The sequence below is a fragment of the Triplophysa rosa genome, linkage group LG4 (genome assembly GCF_024868665.1).
Source record: "Triplophysa rosa linkage group LG4, Trosa_1v2, whole genome shotgun sequence".
NCBI lineage: Eukaryota > Metazoa > Chordata > Actinopteri > Cypriniformes > Nemacheilidae > Triplophysa > Triplophysa rosa.
In genome coordinates this window covers 31,802,824-31,829,331 of record NC_079893.1, presented here as the reverse complement: position 1 = coordinate 31,829,331, position 26,508 = coordinate 31,802,824, and the positions used below count along the sequence as shown (strand labels likewise).

General features: G+C 39.3%; 2 protein-coding genes across 3 annotated transcripts in view; both read right to left on the bottom strand.

The window, feature by feature from the left end:
• The window catches only part of LOC130552901 (zinc finger protein OZF-like), a 38,208-nt gene extending 35,282 nt beyond the window's left edge, over positions 1-2,926 (bottom strand). The window contains exon 1 of one of the 2 annotated variants that reach the window (XM_057331580.1): positions 1,924-2,926. In XM_057331580.1, coding sequence (XP_057187563.1) covers positions 1,924-2,253 — 330 coding nt within the window. In that variant the 5' untranslated portion in view covers positions 2,254-2,926. Of the gene's footprint in view, positions 1-1,140; positions 1,413-1,923 lie in introns of those variants that run through there. The other variant, XM_057331581.1, reaches the window with a different exon arrangement.
• Positions 2,927-5,555: 2,629 nt separating this feature from the next.
• On the bottom strand, positions 5,556-24,625 carry LOC130553077 (zinc finger protein 845-like). The gene is made up of 8 exons (XM_057331818.1): positions 24,497-24,625; positions 21,985-22,315; positions 17,494-18,266; positions 12,232-12,484; positions 10,423-10,799; positions 9,738-9,848; positions 8,317-8,758; positions 5,556-6,571 (listed from the first exon to the last, which is right to left on the bottom strand). The coding sequence occupies exons 1-8, from the start codon at positions 24,623-24,625 to the stop codon at positions 5,820-5,822; spliced, it is 3,168 nt and encodes a 1,055-aa protein (XP_057187801.1). The 3' UTR covers positions 5,556-5,819.
• Positions 24,626-26,508: the final 1,883 nt, after the last annotated feature.

Genomic DNA, 26,508 nt, shown 5'->3' with positions numbered 1-26,508 from the left:
CCCTCTCTCTTTCTCTCAACCGGTATTGGTCTGGCTTTTGTTGAAACTAGTAACTTTGTATTAGCACCTGTTGTGTTATTGCTCCTGTATGACATATCGCTTATTGCTCCTTAAACTCTTTGTAAGTCGCTTTGGATAAAAGCGTCCGCTAAATGACTAAATGTAAATGTAATTTTAGTCTCTCTGCCAATCCAGCGTCGACCTGTGCCTTGTTCACAAAGGAATCTGCAGTAATGTTTTACCCACGTGAGCTGGAGCATCTTTAAAAATAAACTTTAACCACGCATTACTAATGTCGGAATCTGAAGGAACGTTATGCAGAGACTGTGTTCTTCCACAACCAGGCACTGACTCCACAATATTTTGCGATCTTTAACGGCATGTTTATTGCTTCTTCACTCTATCTGGTTCCGCGCAACTTACTTCAGTACTGTAATGCGCGAACCAGTGGGCGGGGCTAGAAAAGTAGTCGTTGATATTCTCTTGTGGAAGCGGTGTTCAACCTATCAAGATAGGTTCATTCCAGAACCTGCCGTTCGTTGGGCCTGGTGTCAATAACAGATGTAATCACAGTAACAAGGACGAATTCAGTTCTGACACTTACATGATGTTCGTGTGAATACCATTCCCTCTTATATAACAAAAGCTCGGGTTAAAATTGTGGCTTTAATTCATGGCAACTTTAAGAAAGTTACATTGTTAGACAAACTGTCTAAGTACCCTAAATCTTTATTGATCATTAAGGGTGTAACGATATTTAAACCAAACGACACCATAGTACTCAAGTGTGAACCACAGTACGTACACTCATATTGAGGTCGACTGATTCATCGTTTTTAGTTTGAACTATCACGAGCGGGGAACAATGATATTTTTGCAGACAAGGCTGAGAGTGCACTAACATTAGTAGCCTATTAGCTCAAGTTATAACAAGGTGACAAAAAGACATGCAAAATCTTTCAATTTTATGATTGTAATAACTATGGGCATTTGTCGTAATATGTGGTGTGTGTGTGTACACATGTGCGCGCGCCCACGCCTCCAAAACAGAAAGCAGATAATCAGAGACAACACAATTAGGCTGAACTAAAGCACGTGCGCACCCATTGCCAACAAAACACAGACATCAGTTTCACTCACCGCATGAGGTTCATGTCCGGCATTTTTTAGCGGTGGGACGGCTCCATATATCAGTTTCAAACCATCTCCAAATCCAGCGTTATATCCACCATTTAAATAACATTCATCACCCAAATGCAGTGAACAAACAAACACCTGAACTTCACGAACGTATGCTCTCCTTCTCTCTCTCTCCTGCACACAAGTGAAAGTGACGTCTGCGCATACTCCTTCTCTCCTTGCTGCCGCGTGGGTGTGCCGCGTGATTTTCCGGGAGAATTGTCCAATAAGGGACTAAGAAGAATTGTTACGAAACAGTTTTAAATGTTCGAAAAAAACTTTCCGAAACCTGTACGATCGCTGGGGGAGTGTATGGAGCACAGAAATACTACGTAATACGCCCAACTCGTTTTTTGACAGGTTGACCATGTTAAACATGAGAAGACAGCACGTTTAACAGTGTAAAGAAGTCAGGATGCATGACACAACGTTGCACCACCCCTTTAATAACGTGGAAAACAACGTCGACGTTCCAACGCAGTTTGTGGCATTTTCAGACGGCCCCTCAATCATCATCACCGTCACAGTCATGTGTAAATATGCAGCTTAAATATGCGTCGGATTTGTTATACATTTTTTGTCCGTATACAATAACATAATGGTGTACTGGTGTATCTGGAGGACTGTCAGCCCCATAGAGCAAAGGCTGGGATATGTCAATATCGATCCTTTACTTCGGTCCGTGATTTGTTATTTACATAAATTCATGCAATGCAATTACAAGTTGAACAGCGTTTGGTCTACCTTTTCAGAAGATGGTGGGTGAGATCGAGTTTGTCCGTGCTGAATAAAAGGTTTGAGCCAGGACATCTCCAAAACCAGCTTGGACGCCTTGTTACTCAACACACCATCTCCACTCTTTGCCTCCATTCTTTTCATGGCTTTGACAAGCTTGTCTCGGGTGTTTTTCCACGTCGCTTTGCAGATCTTCGGGTCGTCGACACCGACTTTGGCTGCAATATCCTTCCATGAATTAAACGCCTTCTCTGGATCTGTAAAATCTCGGCGCGCGCGATCGTAGAGGTGCGGGTACATTCGCACGAGCGCAGCAACGCGACACTCAAATGCATTCATGTTGTTTCTGACTGACCTCCGTGGATCGACATAAACGATGTCCAGTTAAAAGAAAGCGCTGTCCTAATGACAGAATGATGTGTTACCAGAGAGTAAACTTCTGTGGAAATCCGAACAACTTAAATGAACTTCGATTTGGCCAAATTCTGTTCGAAATGAAAATTCACCAGTTCATAAGGACAGAAAACTATCAACATTAGTGGGTTTATCGGCGGACCATAGAGCTTCAGAGCGCCTCCTGCTGGATTGGAGACACTCAACACTTGACTGACAATGATATTTACAATGCATTAGTTTTCATTAGAAATTAAACATGTTTGACTTTCCCTGAATCTATTTGAGTTTTGTGTGTGTGTGCATAGGCGTAATTTGCGGGTGGATGGGTGGGACATGTCCCCACCACTTTTTGTCAAAGTCAATTTTGTCCCCACCACTTATAGCAGAGGCTATCTATACTAACTCCGCCCATCAGTTGCAGATTGGAATAGACAAAATGTAAGAAAGGCACATGATAATTAACCGCTCCGATGGCGTAGAGTATAAAGCACGTGTTACCACCTTCATGTCGTCGTGGGTTCGGGTCTACTGTTTGCTGAACTTTTTCCCCATCACATATCAGATTGTAAAGGTATTTATTTTTAATAAAATGATGAAAATATTTGAAAATGGCTGTTCAAGTCATACATGTACCAAACATTTTGCACTTAATTGCACGTTGGTGCTATATATTCGTCCTTATTGTTCTCGACGTGCGGTTTCTATCGTCTATTGCAAGATTAATTACATTTTGATACTTGATAGAAAACTCCAATAAATGGAAAAAGTCACAATTTTGTAGTTTCATGAGTTCAAAACAAAATTTAGAAAGTTCATTGTATATTTGTAGCTTATCTGGCAATGCCCGTAGTAATAAGTGAAAATAAGATTTTTTAAAAGATATTATTTTTCCATCTGTTCCCCTGTATACTTCAATGCTTGTCCTTATTAGCAGGAGGTTCCCAAACGTCTCAATCTTTGACCAACCGACAGGTAATCTGTGTCAAACACCAAATTTTTAACATTGGGAAAACACATTCGTTTCGGTAGTTTTTATTTTATCACGAATTAATATGTTTAATTACGTACGGCAACAGCCATCCTTACATATAATAAAGCACAACATGCTTTTATGATCTATTAATGAAAACATGATATAGTTTAAAAACAAATGGAAGCAGATCTGATATGTGATATGAAAATTTAGAATAGTGAGTTCAGCGGATTCGAACCTGCTTCACGACAGTGTGAATATTATTTGTCATGATTCTTTCGCACTAACGTTACACAACTGAAGCCATGCTCCAAGCCACAAGTAAAACGAACCAACCCCCATGTCTCTACGATGTCCTGAAGCAGAGATATAAGTCTTGTTAAACGGTTGCCAAGTTAAGATGTTTTGTTGCTATGGGCGTGGCTTCGTAGCTAAATGAAGTTCCTGGGATACTGATTGGTTGCCTGAGTCAAATGAGCCCACCCCATTATCTCTACGACACTGTGTTGCAAAGATATCCACCTGGACTTTTTAAATTGGGAGTCTATGGGATTGGTTGCTATGGACACTGATTGGTTGCCCGAGTCAAATGAGCCCACCCCATGGTCTCTAAGTGGTTGTACTGCGAAGATATTCAACACGGGACAGTTATAACTCCTTATATGGGCATGCTTCCTCTTCCACTGAAAGTCAATGGGGAACTTGTGAGCGATGTTGTTACAGAGCCGGCCAGACTCTTCAAACATCCTCGCTCGGAGTTATGAGCCGTCAAAGTTTGTCGCAATGTTAAGTCTATGGGAATTTAGGTGGTTTTGAGAGTCCGGTTTTCGAGAACCAGAACCCGGATCAGTTAGAAAAGATATAGCAACTCAAGTCAGACCAGACTGAAGGTTTGTGGAAAGCTCAAGGAGGAGTAGCAGTCAGAAATTCGGGGGCTCTGTCAAGCCAACATAATAAGTAGACTGCATAAGTGCTCATGTTCACAACTCAATACTTGATTAAAGCACCTTTACAGTCTCAAGTCTTTTTGAGATTGATGTGACAAGCTTTACACATCTGCATTTGGCAATTTCCTGCTATTCTTCTCCTCAGATCTTCTCGAGCTCTGTCAGGTTGGATGGCGACCATTTCAGGTTTCTACAGAAATATTCAATTGGATTCAAGCGCTGGACCACTCAAGGACATAGACAGAGTTGTCCTTAAGCCACTCTTGCAGTGTTTTAGCGGTGTGCTTAGGGTCATTGTCCTGCAGGAGAAAATAACGTCTGGTTCTGAATGCTTTGGACTAGGTTTTCATTAAGAGTATCTCTGTATTTTGTGCCGTTGAGCCTTTCTTCTACCCTGTCAAGTCCCTGCTGCTGATAGACACACAGCATCATACAAAGCATGATGCTGTTACCACCTCACTTTACTGTAGAGATGGTGTTGTGTAGGTGATGAGCAATGCCTGAGAGACATGATGCTGAGATTCATCAGTCTTTTAAGTGCTTTTATTTGCAAATGTCAAGTTTTCATGCGTCTTCACTGAGCTCAGATTGGTGGAGTGTTGAAAGTGATGTTTGTCATTCTGTAAGTTTCTCTCGTCGCCATATATGATCATGGAGCTCAACCAGACAATGAGCTTCTTGGTCACCGCTCTACACCAAGTGATTTTCACTCAACCATAAGGTGTTTTTATTGTGTAGCAAAGGTTGTTGTTCATGAAGTGTTTGCGAGTATCGACTGAAAACAAAGATAAACGTGTCTTGTAAACCTGCATCTGTGATCGAGAGGAGCAGAGTCGGATGACCTAGGTTTCATGAACCTATACAACGACCGGGAAGCTTAACGCAAATGTTTCATTTGATCTGTTTAACAAGCTTTTCCATAAATTTGGGCTTCCCTGGTCATTGTTTAGGTAGATTTAACCTCGTTAAGCGTTTCAGAAAGTCATCCGACCTGGCTCCTCTTGACCGCTGAGTCAGGTTTACAAGCCACCTTTTCATTCGTTTTTCAGTCAATACTCACGTTCCCCCTTCATGAACAACAACTTTTGCTACACAATAAAAACGCCTTGTGGTTTCATGGTTCGATCAATTTGAACGACCGTAAAAGATGCAAAACACAGACATGTTGAGTTTGTGATCGTGAATTCCTATGTAGAAAATCACTTCCTGCCCTCCATCGGCACTTTGCGCGTCATTAAAACCACGTGATTGCAAACAACCTATTGAGGTGTGCGAATTATTATTCAGTGACATCAACAGAGAAAACTGGAATGCTTCTGGCACGAATACTTATGCACTGTAATTATTTCAGTTTTTTATTTGTAATAAATTGACAAAGTTGTTACAAATCATTTTTTTGCTTCATCATCATTGATGTGAAAGACGTAACTTTAAACAGTTTATCATAAGGCAGCAACATAAAACGAAAGGTTGAATACATTCGCGAGTATTTGTCCGAATCTTTTAAGAAAGGTTCTCCTGCTCTCTTGACAGATTTTTTTAAAACACGTTTCTTCTCCTGAGTCAAAAAATCTCCTAAATTAGTCAGATTAACAGGTAGTGTGAACCTTCTGATGGAAAGTCAATTGACCTCTTTGAGTAAACGTCTTGTCACACTGAGAACATTTGTAAGGTCTTTCTCCTGTGTGAAGTCTCTGGTGGGTCTTTAAACTGTCACGTCGACTGAATCTCTTCCCACAAACACGGCAGTGATGAGGTTTCTCTCCAGTGTGAACTCTCTGATGATTTTTTAACTGACACGAAGTTGAAAAACTCCTCTCACAAATACTGCAGTGATGAGGTTTCTCTCCGGTGTGAGTTCTCTCATGATCTCTTAAAGCACTTGATGTAGTGAAGCTCTTTCCACAATCAGAGCAGAGATAAGGTTTCTCTCCGGTGTGAGTTCTCCGATGATCTCTTAAAGCATTTGATGAAGCAAAGCTCTTTCCACAGTGAGAGCAGAGGTAAGGTTTCTCTCCAGTGTGAGTTCTCTCATGGACCGTCAAACTTGTTTTTTTAGGGAAACTTTTCTCACAGTGTGAACACTGATAGAGTTTCTCCTCAGAGTGTTTTCTTAAGTGAGATTTTAAGCTACCTGAATACCTATAGGTTTTTCCACATTCACTGCACCGATACGGTCTCTCATCGGTGTGTACACGCACGTGTCCGTTTAGATGAGTTGCACTGTAAAGTCTCTTGTCACAGAGAGGACACTTGTGCTTTCTTTCCCACGTGTGAATCCCTCTGTCCTCTTTTGAAGTAGACGCCGTTTCTCCATCACAACATGAATCACCGTTCTCATCTGAAACAAACACGACAGCGTTAAATTTTCTCTTGACTTGCGTTTACACAAACAGCAAACACAGAATACAAGAGATTCGGCATCATTTTTACATTCGCACAGCAGATGATGACATTTGTTGGTCCTTTTGAAATGATACTTAGAGTTATGTTGTTCATACAAAATGTGACAATGAACCAGACAAGGAAACCACCTAATACGCAGACACAGAGAAACAGCTCGTTCTGGATTTAGTCCTGACCAAAGGCATTTTCCTTTCCATTTTCCTACCAGTAAATATATTTTTATATATATATATTTTCATATATTTGACCCTGGACCACAAAACCAGTCATAATTTTTTTAAATTGAGATTTATACATCATCTGAAAGCTTAATACATAAGCTTTCCATTGATGTGTGGTTTGTTAGGAAAAGACAATCTTTGGCAGAGATATGACTATTTGAAAATCTGGAATCTGAGGGTGCAAAAAAAATCTCCTTTAAAGTTGTCCACCAGAGGCGCTGTAGTAGGCCGTTGCTAAGAAGAAACAGGTTTGTTTTAACGCTCTCTATTGGTTTACCGCTGTAATGACGTTGTGGAGACCACACTTAAAAAAAAAAGGAGTATGCCACAGGCTTAAAGTGATACTTTAGAAATGAATCAAAATGCCCCCATGTTTTACTTTGAGTTATAATACCAAGTGTCATTTTGCTTCCCAGCGGTAGAATGGGAGTGAAAAGATGTTGATTTTTTGAAGCTCCAAAAAGTGCATCCATCGAGCAAAGAACTGCTCAACACGGCTCGGTGGTGTTAACAAAGGTCTTCTGAAGCGAATCCATGCATTTATTTAAGAGAAATATCCATATTAACAATGCTATTTACAACAATGTCTAACATCTGGAATCCCTCAGCTGCAGGCCAACGAGAGGCTTGTTTTTCAGCTAAATGATGGTGACGAAAGCTCCGCCCACAGGAAGCGGAGTCCTATTGGCTGAAAACGAAAAATGCTGTGTTCGTCACAGGAACTTACGACACGGCTGCGCCATTTGCCGTTGTTCACGTGGTAAAGTGACGACACGTCCATGCTCTCTATTATCTGTGTTTCACGGCTGTTCAGGTGAATATGGTTGGTTTTGGATCCAAGTACATTCAACTTCTTAAAAGGTTTCTTAAATTAACGTGGCGTACATCATTGTAATGTTTTAAGCTTTGAAGTTGGCTCGTTGATTCAGCGTTAAACTGTACAGTGTACACAGCGAGTTCGCCAGTATGAACGCACATCGCGATCAGAACGACTCGCAAACAAATGACTCCTTTGAACCGATTCGTTTCAACTGTTAAAACTTTTCAGTCACTAGCGAATATAAAAGCTCAGTGAACCAAAAGAAAACACAGAATGTGAATGAGCTTTGATCATTTAATAAGACTGGTTAATTTAGTTGGCTGTTGTGGGCTGAAAAGTCAGTTGAAAACATTTCTGTTGGGTTGAATAAAAGTGATGTTTTATATAACTCAATAATTGTCATTTTCATCTAATTTTTATGTTTTAATATGTAAAGTGTTTGGTTAAGCCACTTAAAGGTACGGTAGGCTGTACATGCGTGTGCGTAGACCCTACAAGATAAGGATGGCACCACCTCACAGCACAGCAAGCTCACTAAGCAACAGCTAGCTAGGCAGACAAAATGCTTCTCCCAGTCAGCAATAGAGAATGAGATGAATTAATTAGAGAGTCGTTTAACTTGTAATGCAAGAAACAAACCTGGGGGGATCAAATCGTGGTTGTCATCGCCTCCACCATCATTCTCATCTTCATCGGTCTGATCTTCCTCTGACGTGGGTTCTGTTTTGATCTCCATCAGTGTGACAGAACACATGTTGAGTGGTCTGGTGTTCAGGATCTGCTGTTCTCCAGCGTTACAGACAGAATCCAGAGACTCTGTGGAGGTTTGATCAGTAGATTCATCCTGATTCAAGGTGTGATTACTGTCACACACAGTGTCCTGAGCGTCTGTGGGGTTTGTGTCAGTATAACAGAGTAAAGTGAGGCTGAGCTCCGAGTCCTGTGTGTGTCTGGACTTCTGTTCAGAGAGTTTGTCCAGCAGTGGCTGTGGTGTGCTCTGATCTCTGCTGCTCCACACTGAATCCAGACGTTCTGTGGAGCTCCCGTCACTCACACACACTGAAGATTGAGCCGACAAAACCTGACAAACACACACAGACAACACACTTATAAAATGACTGTGACAGAAACTTTGACCCCTGACAGTAACACCATGTTAAATTTTAAAAGGCTTATATTCACACTTTAGTACAGCGTAGTGTTGGCATACAATACCTATACTTTTTATAGGTATGTGTTTAGCTTAAATGATCATTTTTGTCTCATTCTGTGAACTACTAACAACATTTCTCCCAAATTCCAAATCAAAATATTGTTTCGTGTTGCATTTATTTTCAGAAAATGAACCCTGGAGAAACAGGTGAAAATAACAGAAAATATGCTCTGTATTTTTACACACCTCAAACACTGCAAAGAAGTTCATATTCACTTTTGAGCAATCCAACAGTCATATTTCTACATGCATTCAGGAAAAGTTGAAACATTATTTTTTATGTGATGACCTGGATTTTGATCACAGTTTTCATGTGCAGTCAGTCTTTCAAATTGCTGTTGGATGACTACTGAGGTTTGATTTTGTTGAAACTGAACAAACACTGGACTGGAAAGACCACAATACATCTAGAAATGATGATTTGAAATGACAATTTGCAACGGTCTCTTGGGGTCAATGGGCTCTTCATTTTTTCCATGGCTGTATGTAAAACCAAAAGCACTGGTCCTAGATGGTAAATGACAACTGCTGCATCCAAATACACCTACTATGCCCTAAAAGTACATATTGTGTTTGTTACGCAGAAATACGTTCACATTTTAGTGTAAAGCTGAAGAGTCTGCACACACTCTGACGTACCAGAGCCATTGAAAGAGGGCAATCCATTTTTTGACAGCAATGGCGGTTCGTGAAGCCTCTCAGGAGTTCTCAAAAGTGAACAGGCTGATTATGATAAGCTTATAAAGTGCCTATAATATAGCATTTCAACGTGTCATAATTTTGTTTCGGAGTCCCTTACAAAAAGTTGCATCCAAGGTAAAAAAAATATATATACATTTAATATTACCTCATTTTTCAAAGACACAGTTTCTGGAGGGTCAGTCTGACATGCCACCTCCACAGATGTGCCCGTTTTTGACACCCAATGTTGTGACCAGATGTTCTGATGTGGTGTACTCTAAGAGAAAGGGAAAATACAGTACAAATTAATTTACAACACAAGTTGAAGTTGTGTCTAACCATTACATATAGATTATAAAACTATGTTCTACTAGATGTTCTCAAATAACCAAAAATGACAATGACATAATATTGTATAATGTTAAATTAAAGTGAAGAAACAGTAGAAAAAAGGAGGTGATGACTTAAGTTATAAAATCTCATGGAAAACAAGACTTCGTGAGAATCACCCGGGTATACACGGCCCTTTTTCTGCCAACCCTTTGATCACACATACATCTGAAAGACGTCTATCTGATGTCTGCTCCTTACAGCTGCAAGACTGGGGTTTTTTGCTCATCTGCAACACGTCTGGTTTCCTTTCAGAGGTCATAAACAGATCTAGAAGACGTCTGTAAGATGTTGATGATTTAAAATGAATGTAAAACTGCTTTCCTAAAAATGTTTAGCAGATGTTTTTACACAGCAGATGTTTTCCAGATCATTAGCAGACATCTAACTGATAACACACAAAACTGGGTATTATGAACATCCAGTAGAAAATATACACATAACTTAATAATCGTACGTACAGATGGTGATTCGGAGACGCTTCCCGGTGCAAATAAAGTGGGTAATGATCCATCTTCCAGGCACAAGCGCTTATTAAAACCCGCGTTGAATTGGCCGAAATTGGAGAAGCAGTCCTGAGTAAAATGACGGGCACACAACGCAAGATTTGGATTGTACTGCTGTGGTATAGTAGAAAAAATGAAATTTAACCATCGAATCTTCACATCATAAACCTTTGGAAGTGAAAATAACGAGAATTTTCTTTCACAGCGCAGAACACATCGCTTTCTCGACATGATGAGCTGTGACAGCTCCGACGCTGCTTGTGTTGTTTTCTTCTTCTTTTGAGTTTTAATGGCGGTTGGCAAACCAAACTTAAAAGGCGCATTCCCGCCACCTACTGGATTAGATGGTGGAGTACATCATGATAAGAAAAATGACCTATATATTCTATTCATCAAATTAGTGTCTTTAAGAAACTTAAGCAATTCTTCATAAATTTGAAATCGGGCCGTTACCCTAACAATATCTAGGTAGATAAATGATTTCCCAGAACCCTTAACGCTTGGGATAACTGAAATCTTTTTCTACTATATGCCTCCCTATTTAAGCCAATATATTTTGTGAAATTGAAACATGACTCACTTCAGAGAAGATGGGTCCTGTTGTGCGTTTTACAGTATATTTCCCATACAGCTCAACATTAAAAGAGCAGAACGCGTATGTTAAATCTATTTCGACATATCTAAGAGACACATTTCCAATGTTCCAAAAAAGTTAAACAAGCGCATTTAAATAACAATTACGTTTATCCGTTTACTGGTGGTAAAAAGTGGCCAGGCATATAACTACTAAACTATTAGGAATTTATTACGCAAATTGGTAATTTGATTCCAGATAGCACAAGTACGTCTCCAAGACGTCTGTTAAAGATCTGGAAAACATCTGCTGTGAAAAACATCTGCTAAAAGTCTGCTAAAAGAGCAGGTTTACATCTATTCTAAATCATACACATCTTACAGACATCTAGATGTCTATATAACATCTAACAGCAGACGTCTCCAAAACGTATTGAAGATGAGCAAACTATCAAAAAATACGTCTTGATTTTTCACGTAACTGTACTGTTCAGTTAATAGTGAAACGTTAGATCATAAAGTCCACGTTGTGAAGTGAAAAACTAACGCTCAGTAAATGAATGAATGAATTGCTGTTTGTTTACAGATTTGTTGTATCTTTATGATGACTAATGTCCATTAAAATGCTAACAAATCATGGAGCCCTGTAATGGTCAGTGCGCTGAATAAACAGCTTTTTTAAAGAAGCAGAGAATCAGAAAGGTCGACTGTAATGATTTAAACAGTTAACTCGGATAACGTCAGTCCGGTCACCTCAACAAAATCAAACGCAATAATACAGTCAGACTCAAGCAAATGACATCAGAGACACTTCACCAAACCAGAGTTAATACAGTACACATTTTAATGCAGACTGTGATTTATGTCAAGAATCGGAAATAAAGGAAAATGTACAACAGAGTCATTATTAAACTGTAATTTATGATCTAGGAGTCGATCAGAACCTCATCAACTGTTCTGATATATAAATCTAAATTGTTGTTTAATCCAATTCAAGTATCTAGAAAGATATAAACAGCTGTTTTAGTAAAACACACTAAAGCAATCAAATTGACCATAAAATGTGAATTGTGTGTTTGTCTAAAATTTTTATGAAGGGTTTTCCTGCTGTTCTGACAGATTGTTTTTAACCAGTTGTTTTTTATTCTGGTGAGTCTGAAAACCACTCAAAGACAATGAATCTTTCTTTACAGACAGACGGGTGGATTTCTCTCCTGTATGAATTCTGATGGATTTGCAGGAGAATTAACTGAGTAAACGTCTTGTCACACTGACGACATTTGTAAGGTCTTTCTCCTGTGTGAAGTCTCTGATGCGTCCTTAAATTGCTAAGTCGACTAAAACTCTTCCCACAAACATTGCAGGGATGAGGCTTTTCTCCAGTGTGAACTTTCTGGTGATCTTTGAAATAACGTGAAGAAAACCTCTTTCCACAAACACTGCAGTGATGAGGTTTTTCTCAGGTCTGAGTTCTCTCATGTTCTCTTAAAGCACTTGAATTTGAAAAGCTGGTGGTTGTCATCGCCGTGCTCTGTTGTCAGTGGCGTGCTCTGATCGCAGCTGCTCCCATCACTCACACACACTGAAGTTTGAGCCGACAAAACCTTTGACACATTGAAAGAGAGAGTCCTGTCAACTCCGTTAACTCTAATAGAATATGCGTGATAGTGGGAGACTTAACAGCTTTAACAACCGTCTCAGACTCTCCTGAATGTAATTATAAAGCTCCTTCACAAACAGATTTATTTTATAAGTGCCAAAGATGTAGGCCTAGAGGTGAACTGATATTGTATTATGATATGAACTACCTCTCAGGCAACGTTAAATAATTTAAAGATTTACAGAGATGAAATGATAATCGATATTTATCCACTTGGACATTGTTTTTACTTGTCAATTTACTTGTTTTTCATTTTCATGTTCTGCGCTTTGGGAAGTTTCTTTGCTCGATCCATTTGGTCATTTGACTGTCAAAGAGTGATTGGTTGACATAATAACTTGATTAAATAAAATATATATTTATTGAACTCGTTTAAAATGATAGACAAAAGTGAAACTAAAACGTTTTAGATAATGACTTTTTCGTCATATTTTTTATTATTAATGACTTTCTGGTCAGGGAGCTGTCAATCCAAATCTCACTAACCAATGAGAGTAAAGTGGCCATAAGTCCCGCCCACACATGAGATTTGTGCTAGAAAGGTGAACGAAAACTTGATAAGCGTAAACAAAAACTCGAAAAGCGCAAATGAAAAATCTAGCAGCGAAACGTGGAAATTTGTTAAGAAAAATAGCAGTTTATTTGAAAATCATGTCACATTCTTGCAATTGAGTTTATTGTTTTCATTATCAAAGTGTTTTTTTTCTTTCTAATTGTATATTTTTGTTCGTTTTTTAAAGTTTGCGTTCATTTTTATTGACACAAAAGTAACCCCATAATCAGCGTATGACAACAAAGTACCGCGAGAGTGATTAGAAAGCACCGCTTGCTCTTTCCGGTGTGATGACCTCAAGTCTGTCCCAAAATGCACTCCCATGTACCCTTGTGGACTAGGTCTGCACTTCCTGACGTCACCAAGTGTGGACTCAGAGGAGGTCCACAAGACCGGAGTGCGCCATTTGGGACAGGGCCTATGACGATCGCGTCAGCCACGCCCTCCGTCAAGCGTTGACGCTGAAGACCCGTGTGAATCAGGCGTTACGGTGAATTTCCACTACAGCGGAGCGTGCCGCTGGCAACGCTGAAAAGCATTTGCTTTGAGGCGTGTCTTTAGCCTTCGACTTGATGCGGCGCCGAAGATCCGACAGGCGGATGACATCAAAGTACGGCGAGAGCCATTCGAAAAACGATAAAACGTTTGCTTTCGAATCGCTCTCGCGGTACTTTGATGTCATCCTCCGCCTGTCGGATCTTGCGGCGCCGCATCAAGTCGAACAATCCTATTGCCTTCCCGACACGATGACGTAACTACTTGTGCCTCCAGAGTTTCACTGGCGGTTGGCAAACCAGTTTATAGGTTCATTACCGCCACCTTCTGAGCTGGAGTGTGGATCCAAATAGTGGCAATTACCTTAGTCACTCTTAATTAAATAATAATAATGAAAAGGAGGGAACTATATTATTTACACTGTCTCCATCAACCCTGTTTCTCTTAAGAATTTACCTAATTGCTCATTTACTCCCTTCAACTCCCCATTTAGAATATTTGTTTTTGTAAATTGCAATTCCTGATAGCACACTGCATTTACATCTGGAAGACTGCAAGACAGTTTTCTCATCTGCAATACCTTTGGGACGTCTGTTGTGAGATGTCGTATAGACATCTAGAAGACATCTATAAGATGTTTATGATTTAAAATGGATGTAAAACTGCTCTTTCTAAGATGTTTAGCGGATGTTTTTACCACAGCAGATTAACACAACATTTGTTACTTTTGAAGACTAAATACAATCGACAGAAGTAAAAAGCTAACATGAAAGAGCCTCATGGTAGCTTTTACTTCTGCCGATTGTATTTACCTGTAGGCTTTAAAAATAGCAAATATTGTAATTTGTAAAGATTATCTCGATAGACAAAACATGTAAGTATCATAAACTTTTGTTAGTCATAAAGCTTGTTTTTTGCAATATTCCAAAAGTCTATGGGGAAAATACACTTAAAAAAATTGGTAACATAAACTACTGATTTTCAGTGAAGACTTCTAATGCAAAAACATAATTCGTCTATTGCACCCGCTTAAGGTTCTTTGTTCATACAACTTAACCTGTTTTGTGTAAAAACCAAGTGGCAACCTTCCAATCTCTCTCGTGAAGCCAACACGGAAGTGACTTAACTGCAATTCATCGACTGGTCGCTAGAGGCTGGCTCCGAAAACAGAGCCACATCCAGCACACTCACACCTGCACTCACACACATCATCAACATCTCCCTGCTCACCGGCACCTTTCCATCCACATTCAAACAGGCCCAGGTCACACCCCACTGAAGAAACCCACATTGGACCCCTCTACTACCTACAGTTACAGACCTGTCTCTCTCCTCTCATTTATTGCAAAAACACTTGAAAGGGCAGCTTTCAACCAGGTGTCGTCCTACCTATCCCAGAACAAACTACTGGATGACAAGCAGTCTGGCTTCAAAACAGACCACTCCACTGAGACTGCACTGCTTTCGGTCACAGAAGCACTGCGGCTAGCCAAGGCGGAATCTAAATCCTCGGTCCTGATTCTGCTAGACCTGTCTGCAGCGTTTGACACTGTCAATCACCAGATAGCACTAAAAATATGTTACAAATAACTTCCATATGGGATAGAATACATGACCCTACAAATCTTATTGTCCTCATAGAAAGGTTGTCATGTACTAAATAGTATATGCTTTTCTGACACTATTGGGCGTTTAGGTGATTAATATGATAGATAACGGGTATATCAAAGCAAACATCCCCTTCCAGCCAACATGGACAGTGGCATGGAACCAAAATCTAACCCTACAAGCTGCCATCCCTAACTTTTGATTAAAAAGGAAAACATGTTGATATTGGTTTAAAAGTGTTGGGTCTGTTTTTGTGGCAAATTACAACCATCTGATGATTGTTATAAACAATTTTTTAAATTCTTTTGGGAGTCAATAACTTTATTGTGCACTTTAATATTAATATACTCAAGTTTTTCATTATGGACTGTATCAATGTATATATTAATAGAACAAAGTCATAGAGATGAAAAGCAAAGGCAACATTCAACCGGTAGAGGTATCATTTTTTTTTACAAAAGTAAATACAACTGTATACATCTCCCAGTTTACAATAAATATAAGAATCGCCTCGTGAGTCTCGTGACACTGCAACGTGGAATGTCGGAAAATGATGAAAGTGTTTTAAAGTGACAAACTTTTACCACACAATGTAGAAACAGTCAAACTCTTGAAAATGAGGTTAAAGCATGTTCGCAACTAGGGCTGCTCGATTATGACAAAAAAACATAATCACGATTATTTTGCCCAATATTGAGATCCCGATTATTTAAACCGATTACTCATTAACTTTTAAAACAACATAGAAAATAAATAACTTAGCTTTTAAACTGTGAATTCAACTGAAAAATAAATGTAAAGAAATAGCACAGCTGAACCACTGTAAAGGAAAGGGGTGCACTGTGGATTTATACCACGAGAAAAGAGATGATCCTTGCTAAATGGAATGTGGCACAATAATCGTTTACCTCGATTATTTTGTTTTTGTAATTGTTGAAGGCCAAAATTGACGATTACGATTAATTTTCAATTAATTGCACAGCCCTACTCGCAACAACAAAGACATCAGGTGTGTTTATGTGCAGTGTAGGCTTTTCTCATTGATTTATAGCTTATTTTCATTTCGTTTGAGTGATAATGAGAAATGAATTCCCTGACTACTTTGCCATCTCTGTGGTCCATGTGCAAGTAGTTAACGGTGAGACCAGGCACATGAAGCGTACGTTCACAATACCTTATTGTTTCATGATCAATAACTGTACTGTAAGTCTACATTTGTTACTGACAGGTGCACATTGACAAAAATGACTCGACATATATATTAGCATCATGAACAGACATTTATTGAAAATTAAGACGCATCACATATTACATTGTCGGTGGAGAAGAGTAACGATCTGCAATTGATTGTTCTGCAGTTACTTCATTGATACAGAATGAAACTTTATTATTAACATTTATTATCAACCAGTGAAACCGTTAAATCCGTGTTCCATTTATGTATCTAATAATAGTTGAAAATGTTTTTTATATTAAACAATTAAAAGCCATGTATACTACTCGATATAACCACAAAAAGCTTCTTGTTTTTTTTGTTTTTTTACTAAAACAAGGTATTTGGTTTCGAATGCTAATTCATGATTGATGAAATATAGGGATGCACCGATGTATCAGCCACCGATATTAATCAGCTGATATTGGATTAATTTAACACCATCTGCAATAGCATGAAAAAGGCCGATACCGATGGTTTATTAATTAACTGCATGGAGGCAATGAGTTGCATGTCTGATTAATCTAACGTTGACCAATATCGGTATCGGATGATAGTCATTTGTTAAAATCGGTATAGGGCAAAATCGTGTCGGTGCAAACTTAATGAATTAGCATTCGAAACACAACCTCTGAAGCTTAGTTACACTTACTTTAAATGAATTAAACATGAAACGCAAGCTGCTCCAGAACATCTATAGACAGTAAGTTTCTAGTTTTAGGAACCAAACGGTTAAGATTATTTACTAAATGTAAATTTACTCTGAACAACGTGCACCACCAGCCACCAGTTCACCTGTTTTTATTCTTATCTAGGAAGAGATAAAGAAAGCCGATAGTAAATAAATCCCATAAAGTGTGAATTGGGTTTGTAAAAACCTTTTATTAAGCGTCGTCTAAGTCAAGTCTTCTTCACAGGTCGTATTTTTCCTGGTTTCTCTCCGGTGTGAACTTTCTGATGGAGTTTCAGGAGAACTCGCTGCGTAAACGCCTTGTCACACTGAGAACATTTGTAAGGTTTTTCTCCAGTATGAAGTCTCTGGTGCGTCTTTAAATTGTCACTGCGAGTAAAACTCTTCCCACAAACACTGCAGGGATAAGGCTTTTCTCTAGTGTGAACTCTCTGATGAACTTTGAAAGCACTTGAATTAGAAAAGCTCTTTCCACAATCAGAGCAGACGTAAGGTTTCTCTCCAGTGTGAATTCTCAGATGATCTTTGAAATTACTCGACTGTGAAAAGCTCTTTCCACAGTGAGAGCAGAGGTAAGGTCTCTCTCCAGTGTGAACTCTTAAATGAAGTATCAGACTATTTTTATAGCGGAAGCGTTTATCACAGTGTGAACACTGATAGACTTTCTCAGAGTGTATTTTTTGGTGCTGTTTAAGACATCTTGACTGCGTGAAGCCTTTTCCACATTCACCGCACAGATAAGGTCTCTCATTGGTGTGGACACGCACGTGTCGCTCTACATTGTCTAGTTGGTTGAATCTCTTGTCACAGTAAGGACACTTGTAGGTTAGTTCTCCCGTGTGAATTCTCTGATGAATCACAAGATATTGTATGGTGCTGAAACACTTGTCACATTCACTGCAGTTGAAAGGCTTTTCATCACTGTGTCTCTTCATGTTAATGTTCTTCCTGTGCTCTTTTGACGTCGAGGCCGTTTCTCCTTCAGAACACGAATCACTGCTCTCATCTGAAACAAACACAACAGCGTTAAAATCTCTTCAGACTTGAAATGACATTCTGTATTATTTGCATGTGTTTGTGTTTACACCTCCCTCGAACTCATACTTAAAGGGGATGTGCAATGCTGTTTCATGCATTCTGACTTCTTTACTAGTGTTGTCAAAAGTCCCAGTACTTCGGGTCCAAGTCGGTACCTAAAAATTAAAAAGTTGTCGGTACCTAATTTTCACAAGACGCGGTAGTACCGACGTACCGGGTCAACCGGGTACTGATGCTCTGTCTGACAGGTTGTCAGTCGGAAACTTTTTATAGACGCAATAAGACGTGATGAGCAGATAAGCGCTGCTCCGATCCACAAGAGATACGCGCAGAAATACTTCAGATTCAAGACATATCACAAAGAAAACGAACAGAGTTTCAGAGGAAGCATCTGGATTTAAGTTTACAAGTTCAAGCGGTAAGTTTCTAATTCTGTTCGCGTTTGCATTATGAATGTTGTATCATATGTTAAGTTAAAGGTTACGTTAAAATAAACGTCCCTGTTTGCGTGTTAATTTGTTAGCGCCAATGCTAATCCAGTCAAGTGTCCTTATTAACCATTTAATGCTTTTATAACTGTAATGGGGTAAAATAAGTGGGAGGACAGGATGGGGTTTACAGACCTGTTTTATTTAGGCCTATCTGAAATCTATGTGCTAGAAAACTATCATACTAACTGTATGACTAGCAATGTGTATGTCTTGGATAGATAACTCTATTAGGTTTAAAAAGCCACATTAAAACTAAAGAAAAATATATCTGTTGCATTTATTATTTTAATATGCAGTTACCTTAATGTAAGTAATCTTGTGTAAATGCAGTATAAAAACTGAGGTTTGTTATAATATTGCATATGCATGTTTGTTCAGTCAGTTGACTTACTGAAGTTTATTCTATTTGTCTTCTACAGCAGCAGACTGAGGAGGATGTTCATCAGCATGAAAGACCCCAGAGAGCACACAACCGTTTCAGCAACAATTAACTTATACTTCATGTATACAAAATGGCATTGCTTTCTATACATTTATATTAACAATGAGCTTTATTAATAAAATTGTCTTTCAATTAGCATGTACTGGTGTTTTGCTTTAGTACCAAAATTGGTACCGAGAACCGTGGAATTTTACTGGTATTGGTACCGACTACTGAAATTTTGGAACCGTGACAACACTTCTTTACAAACGTGCTGTCTTCTCATGCTTGACATGGTTAACTTGTCAAAAAACGAGTTGGACATATGACGTAGTATTTCTGTGCTCGATACACTCCCCCAGCGTTAGTAAAGGTTTCGGAAAGTGCATGAACAACCGTTACGTAACAACTTTTCTTAGTCCCTTAATGGGCAATTCTCCTGGAAAAGCACGTCCATGGCAAGGCGAAAGAAATAGCTCCCCCACGTGTCAACCGATGAGCGACTTACCATCAAGATCGGCTGCGCTGTGGGAATGCAGCTGCAGCTCGTTACTCTTGCAATAGTGAAGTTCAGCTGTGTCTGTTTGTTCACTGCATTTCAGTGATGGATGTTATATAAACGGTGGATATAACGCTGGATTTGGAGATGGTTTGAAACTGATAGATGGTGCGGTCCCAGCGCTAAAAGATGCCGGACATGAACCGACATGAACTGCACCCAGTAAGTGAAACTAAGATATATGTCTGTGTTTTGTTGGCAATGGGTGCACACGTGCTTTAGTTCCGCCCTCCCCCCCTGCACGCATCGTATGTTTTCAGAAATAATCGTACAGCTGTATCTGTCTTTTATAAATGTGATCAAACTAAAGACTCTACGGATATTTGAAGGGTAAAATACTATTCTGTAAGAACTAAAGATTAACATGAGATATGCAGAAACTGTCTGAGATACGGCCACTTTAAATATTTACATTAGGACGTGCTAACCAACAATTCATTAAAATTTTATTTATATAGCGCTTTTCACAATGTGCATTGTTCCAAAGCAGCTTTACAGGAGAAAATAGGTCCACACGAAAACACGATATAAAGCGCTGTCAAAAGCATGCCAAACCAACAGGTGTCAATATAATCCTAACCATAAAGCAGTGTTGGCCAATAAGAACCCCTTGAATCTGACGTCAAACAAAGGAGATAGCGGCACGCATTCCAATGTCATACGCCAAATCTCTGGTCCTAAAAATCTTCACCCTGGCAGGAGTTTTCAAAAAAGTTTTGTTTCAGTGACCGGGGACTACCGCTTCGTGTGGACAGGGCATAAGTCACTTCTGGATACAAAACTTGGTATGATTCTTCTGTACTATGCCCTTAAAGTTCTGGGCTGGCACCACCTAATGCGCAAAACAGTCATATAACATTAGTAAAAAAATGTTTACTTTCTACTTCCTGTCTGTCATATTAAAATACTTTTTGATCACACTATTACAGCGGCTCTCATCCCCTGTTTGGCATATTCTTCATGTGTTTGTGATGTTGCACACCCAGGAAGACACCCAGCTTGTGTTAAGAGAATATCTCCATTTGTAGTGAACTCTGAAAATTGTAATTTTGCAAATGTTGTTTATGCTCAAACAGCTACAGTACACACTAAAGCCCCGTTCAGATCACAAGCGATAAAGTGGCATGATCCCGTTCATTTCAATGAAGAGCTGGCGACCTCCGGCGACACGAGCTGTGGCAACAGTTGGCGACCTGATGGGGTGTGTTTAGCGACGCGACACAGTTGAGAAATGTATAACTTTAAGAAAACGATTAACGACTTTTGGGAGCGACAGCCAATAGGAGTGAAGATGGGAGCTAACGTAATTCTTCTTATCTCCGCCCCTGCAGTGAGTGTCACCAGTAGTGGGAACGCCCACTAGCGACCTAACCACAACCCCTGGAGCCTTTCAGTGACAAAATAGCTTGTAAACTGAATGGCAGGTTTGTAAGGGATCATTAAAGGATTTTAAAACACGACATGAAGGCCAAGAACCGACGCAAAGGGTGGTTGCCTCCGCAAAGTGCATTTGAACCCTAAATGCATGGCTAGCCGTGGATTAGGGCTGAACGATTAATTGCATTTGTGATTAAATCGTGATGTGACAAAATGCAATTTTCTAACAGCAAAGACTCTTTCTCCTTTTCCCCAAAGTGCTCAGGACGGAAGCTTGCTCTCTCGTGGTGACTGCCTGCGAGTGAAGAGAGCGTGTTGCATCTCATTCGCGTCGCGACTACGTCGCTCTCTGTTTCAGCATGCTTGCCGCGCATCTGTATTTTAACCATGAGCCGCTGAAGAGCGCGTTGCACCAAAAAAAAAAAATCTCAATTAGATTATTAATCAAAATCGTTGAGCCCTACTGGGGATTATCCCACTTACACCATGATCATTTGCCAAGTTAAAGCTGTTAGTGATGTTTACAGTGTATTTTTTGATCAGACAGATGAAAATGACAGTTATTTTTGTCAGTTAATTTCAAATGTTGAAGCTGACTTGAACTACCTGTGTATTAAACGGTTTTAATGCACACCTTCCAGCCAATCAGAATCAAGTATATCAAACCGACCGTGGTATAACTAAATTTAAAAAATGAAAACACACATCAGATCCACTTCGATGGTTAAAACAGATGTGTGTTTTTAACTTATAACATGAGTGATAGAAGATCCTCTTTACTGAAACATCAGCAGTGACACCACAGTCAAATGTAATGAAACAATAACAAGTAACATACCTGAAGGTAAAAAATCATCCTCACTCTCATCTTCCTCATCCTCATCATCACCAGTTTGATCTTCCTCTGACGTGGGTTCTGTTTTTATCAGTTTCCCATCAGTCCCAATCAGTTTGACAGAACACATGTTGAGTGGTCTGGTGTTCAGGATCTGCTGTTCTCCAGCGTTACAGACAGAATCCAGAGACTCTGTGGAGGTTTGATCAGTAGATTCATCCTGATTCAAGGTGTGATTACTGTCACACACAGTGTCCTGAGCGTCTGTGGGGTTTGTGTCAGTATAACAGAGTAAAGTGAGGCTGAGCTCCGAGTCCTGTGTGTGTCTGGACTTCTGTTCAGAGAGGAAATATATTTAGATAAAGCTATAAACTATGACAGTGAGATTAAAAACAGTATTAAAATACAAACATTAAAAGCAGTAAATGATGTTGAATGTGTCCAAACCTCAGTGTTGAGTTCATCTCCTCTTGTCCTCAGCTTTTCCTCCAGTAACGCCACCTCTTTCTTCAGCTGACAGATTTCTGTGATGAAATCATCAATATCCAGCATGGACAGATCAGTTCCCACTGATTTACAGCACATCTGTGACGTCATCCTCAACATCTCAACACAAACACACACACACAACACTCTGTTTAAAACACTCAAGAGAGAAAATCAGAGTGATGTGAACACGCAGCGCTTGATGTTTGACTTTCTTTCTTTCTTTAGTGGGTTTATCGGCGGACTGAAGAGCTGCAGAGCGACTCCTGCTGGACTGGAGACACAACACACTCGACACTACTAGAGCGGTGCATCATCTAGGCTATTTAATTCTCAAGTCTCACCTCTGCTCAATGCAGTGGCTGCAGGTACAAACTGTATCGTTTTGTTTTTTCACCCAGGGACCACAGAATCGAGAACCGGAATACAAGTCAGGAGCATACAGTATCAAGAACGGTCTTTAATCATTCTTGTGGTAGGCTACTGTACAACTGAAAGTGGTAACGTTAATCCTGTCACAATCAGCTGCGTTCAGACGTTGTGTGAGGTCATTTGTTTATTGTACCACACCAAGGCTAAAGAACAGTCACATATTACTTTTAGACATTTTTATAAATGCGGTTTATTTAGAGAAGTAATAAGTGTCTCACCAGGTCAACTGAAATTTCCTGTCAGAGAAAACATCTTAAAAAGCGCGTTGTTTTGCTGCCGATAGACATTCTGTCAGACTATAAGTAAACATCTCATTTTTAAATGTTATTTGCATAACTCTTAAGCCGTTGAGTTATAACATTAAAACGTCTCGCTTCAGAGGAACGATCGGTCCTGTCAGGTGCAGGTTTGTTGTGAGCGCGCGCTGTTCTAAACGCGGGAGGCGCGTGCTGTATATTCTATACAGTATTTCTCATACAGTAGCTACAACATTGACAGAGCAGCCTGCAGTGGGTAGAATGTTAAATCTAAGAGACAGATTTCCTGTGTTGACTTAAAATCAATAAGGATATTTAAATATTTGTATCTTGCTTAATATGCAGCTTTAGTATGTGCATAATTGACGAATGTGTATTTATTTTGATACACTAATTATTATGTCCTTGTCTTTAATTCTTTGTTATCTGATTTATTCTTTCTTGTCTCTTTTATTTTTTTCTGTCCTCTGTATTGTGAAAGTATATAACCAAAACAAATTATTTGGCACAAAACATCTTTATTCACTCATTCATTGATCATTTATTTTTGTTTCATTTCATTAGCAAATTGAGACCGAGCAACTCAATAAAAAATTAAAAGAAAAACTAAGAAGGTTATGTTGGTAAACTAGTTCCAATAGTCTTTTAGTAAATCTGTAAACAAATAGCAATCACTATTTCTATATACAGTATATATGATCTTCATCAAAACTAAGAAAACATGGAATATTGTAATGATGAAATCAGACTTTTTTTTTAAGAAACAGAGAATCAGAAAGGGCGAATGTAATGATTTTAAATACTGTCAAAATAAGACTCAGCAAAAAATTCAACAAATGTAATATATATTTAAATGAAGCCCGATTGATGTGACTGAAAAGTATGACAGAATCAGAAATGTATTAAACTGTAATGAATTATTTAGTCAAAGTGAATCCAGTGTGAACTGATGTGTTACCTCATCTCTCTCTAAATTCGAGTCAATAAAGCTCTCATTCAAATCTGTCACTGGTGTAGGGCAGGTTTCTCTCCAGTGTGAACTCTCTGATGGATTCTCAGGAGAACTCTTTGAGTAAACGTCTTGTCACACTGAGAACATTTGAAGGGCCTTTCTCCAGTGTGAAGTCTTTGGTGGGTCTTTAAATTGTCAAGTCGACTGAATCTCTTCCCACAAACACTGCAGTGATGAGGTTTCTCTCCAGTGTGAACTCTCAGATGCTCTTTTAAATAACCTAACACAGAAAATCTCTTTCCACAGTGAGAGCAGAGGTAAGGTTTCTCTCCAGTGTGAATTCTCTCATGAGTTATCAGATTAGATTTCTGATTAAAGCGTTTATCACAGTGTGAACACTGATAGAGTTTCTCCTCAGAGTGAGTTCTCTGGTGTCTCTGTAAAGAACTTGACTGTGTGAAGGTTTTTCCACATTCACTGCACTGATACGGTCTCTCATTGGTGTGGACACGCACATGTTTCCTCAGATTGGATGGAGTATAAAATCTCTTTTCACAGTGAGGACACTTGAACACTTTGTTCCCCGTGTGAATTCTCTTATGCATAACAAGATATGTTTTGCTGCTGAAATATTTGCCACATTGACTGCAGTGGAAAGGTTTTTCTCCAGTGTGTGTCCTCATGTGAGCGTTCAGACTAGAAGACGAGACACAAGCTCTCCCACACTGCTGACAGTGAAAGTGTTTCTGGTCTCTGTGCTCTTGTGAATGAAGTTTCTTCTCTTGTAAGGTAGGAAAGCTGATGTCACATCTGGTGCAGGTGAAGAGTTTCTGTTCTGTGTGTTTTCTCTCATGTGTCTCTAAACGTCTCTGTGAACTGAATGTCTTTCCACAGGTGATGCAGGAAAGAGTTTGTGCTGTCAGTCGCTGTTTTGATGTAGAGGCCGTTTCTCCATCACAACATGAATCACCGCTCTCATCTGAAACAAACACAACAGCGTTCAAATCTCTTTCAACTTGTAAAACTGTAAACACAGAACACAAGAGGATTAACGGATAATCTGTTTGTTGTACGTATGTGGTGCAGAACCAGCAGACACAATTGTGTTTTCACATGTACCTCATCTGCAGTGCACTACTGATCCACAGCTTCTGTGTGCCACAGATTTAACAATAGTCATGTGATCATTACTTTCTGTGCAGGACCCCCGCCCCCAAACACAGTATTACATTGTATTTCATAAGAATGTCAGTAACCAAACAGATCTCATCCGCCATTGACTCCCATAGTACTTATTTTCCCTACTATGGCAGTAAATAGGGGATGAGATCTGTTTGGTTACTGACATTCTTCCAAACATCATCCTTTGTGTTCAACTGAACAAAGAAATTTACAAATGTGTGGAAAAAACTGAGGGCGAGTAAATGATGACAGAATTTTCATTTTGGGGTGAAGTATCCCTTTAAAATCCTTGGAGGTCAAGAACCTCCACGGTTGCCTCTGCGAAGTGCATTATTATTATTATTATCCTTTATTTAGCCAGGAAAATCCCATTGAGACTTTACAGTCTCTTCTTCCAGGGAGACCTGGTCAAGATGGCCGCACATTCAGTTACATCCACAGTCAGGTCCTTTAAAATCCTTTAATGCATGGCTAGCCGTGGATTATGCCGCTTATTGCATGGTCATTTGCCAAGTTAAAGCTGTTGCTGATGCTGTTATCAGACGGGTGAAAATGACAGTTATTTTTCTCAGTTAATTTCAAACATTGATCAAACTAACTGGAACTACCCGTGCATAAACGGTTTTAATGCACACCTTCCAGCCAATCAGAATCAAGTTTTCAAACAGACCATGGTATAACATTAATTCTTATATGTTACTTTAAAACGTGTACGATTTTTGATTGTCGACGTGTAACAACAGAGTAAAATATATGTTTTATGGGCAAACAAAATGCAGTGAACATAAATTTGGAAATCTGTACTGGAGTATTGTTTTATAAGTAATTCATTTCTGTTTGGCAAAACTAAATGAGACTTAAAAACATTACAAGAACACATGCCTTCGCAGACAGCACAGGTACGTCTGTTAGATATCTGCTAAAGATCTGGAAAACATCTGCTGTGTATAAACATCTGCTAAACATCTTAGAAAGAGCAGTTTTACATCCGTTCTAAATCATAAACATCTTACAGACGTCTTCTAGAGGTCTACATGAGACGTCTCAGAGACGTATTGCAGATGAGCAAACAATCAAATAAATACGTCTTTCAGATGTAAATGCAAACATCAAGTAGACGTCTCACAGATGTACGTGTGCTATCAGGGAACCTATCAGATTATCCCCCCAGTATAAAATAAACAGGCAGGAATAATTTACTTTGCAAAATACCCTATC

What these genes read in the sequence shown, in the direction of transcription:
- LOC130553077 (XM_057331818.1), bottom strand. Translation starts at nt 24,625, where the DNA reads ATGTGCGTGTCCACACCAATGAGAGACCGTATCAGTGCAGTGAATGTG. An exon ending in CCGGAGAGAAACCAGGAAAA is followed by an intron (nt 12,485 to 17,493) that starts ATACGACCTGTG and finishes AAACCTCATCAC; the next exon opens with TGCAGTGTTTGTGGAAAGAG. An exon ending in CCACGATTTGATCCCCCCAG is followed by an intron (nt 6,572 to 8,316) that starts GTTTGTTTCTTG and finishes TGTTTGTTTCAG; the next exon opens with ATGAGAACGGTGATTCATGT.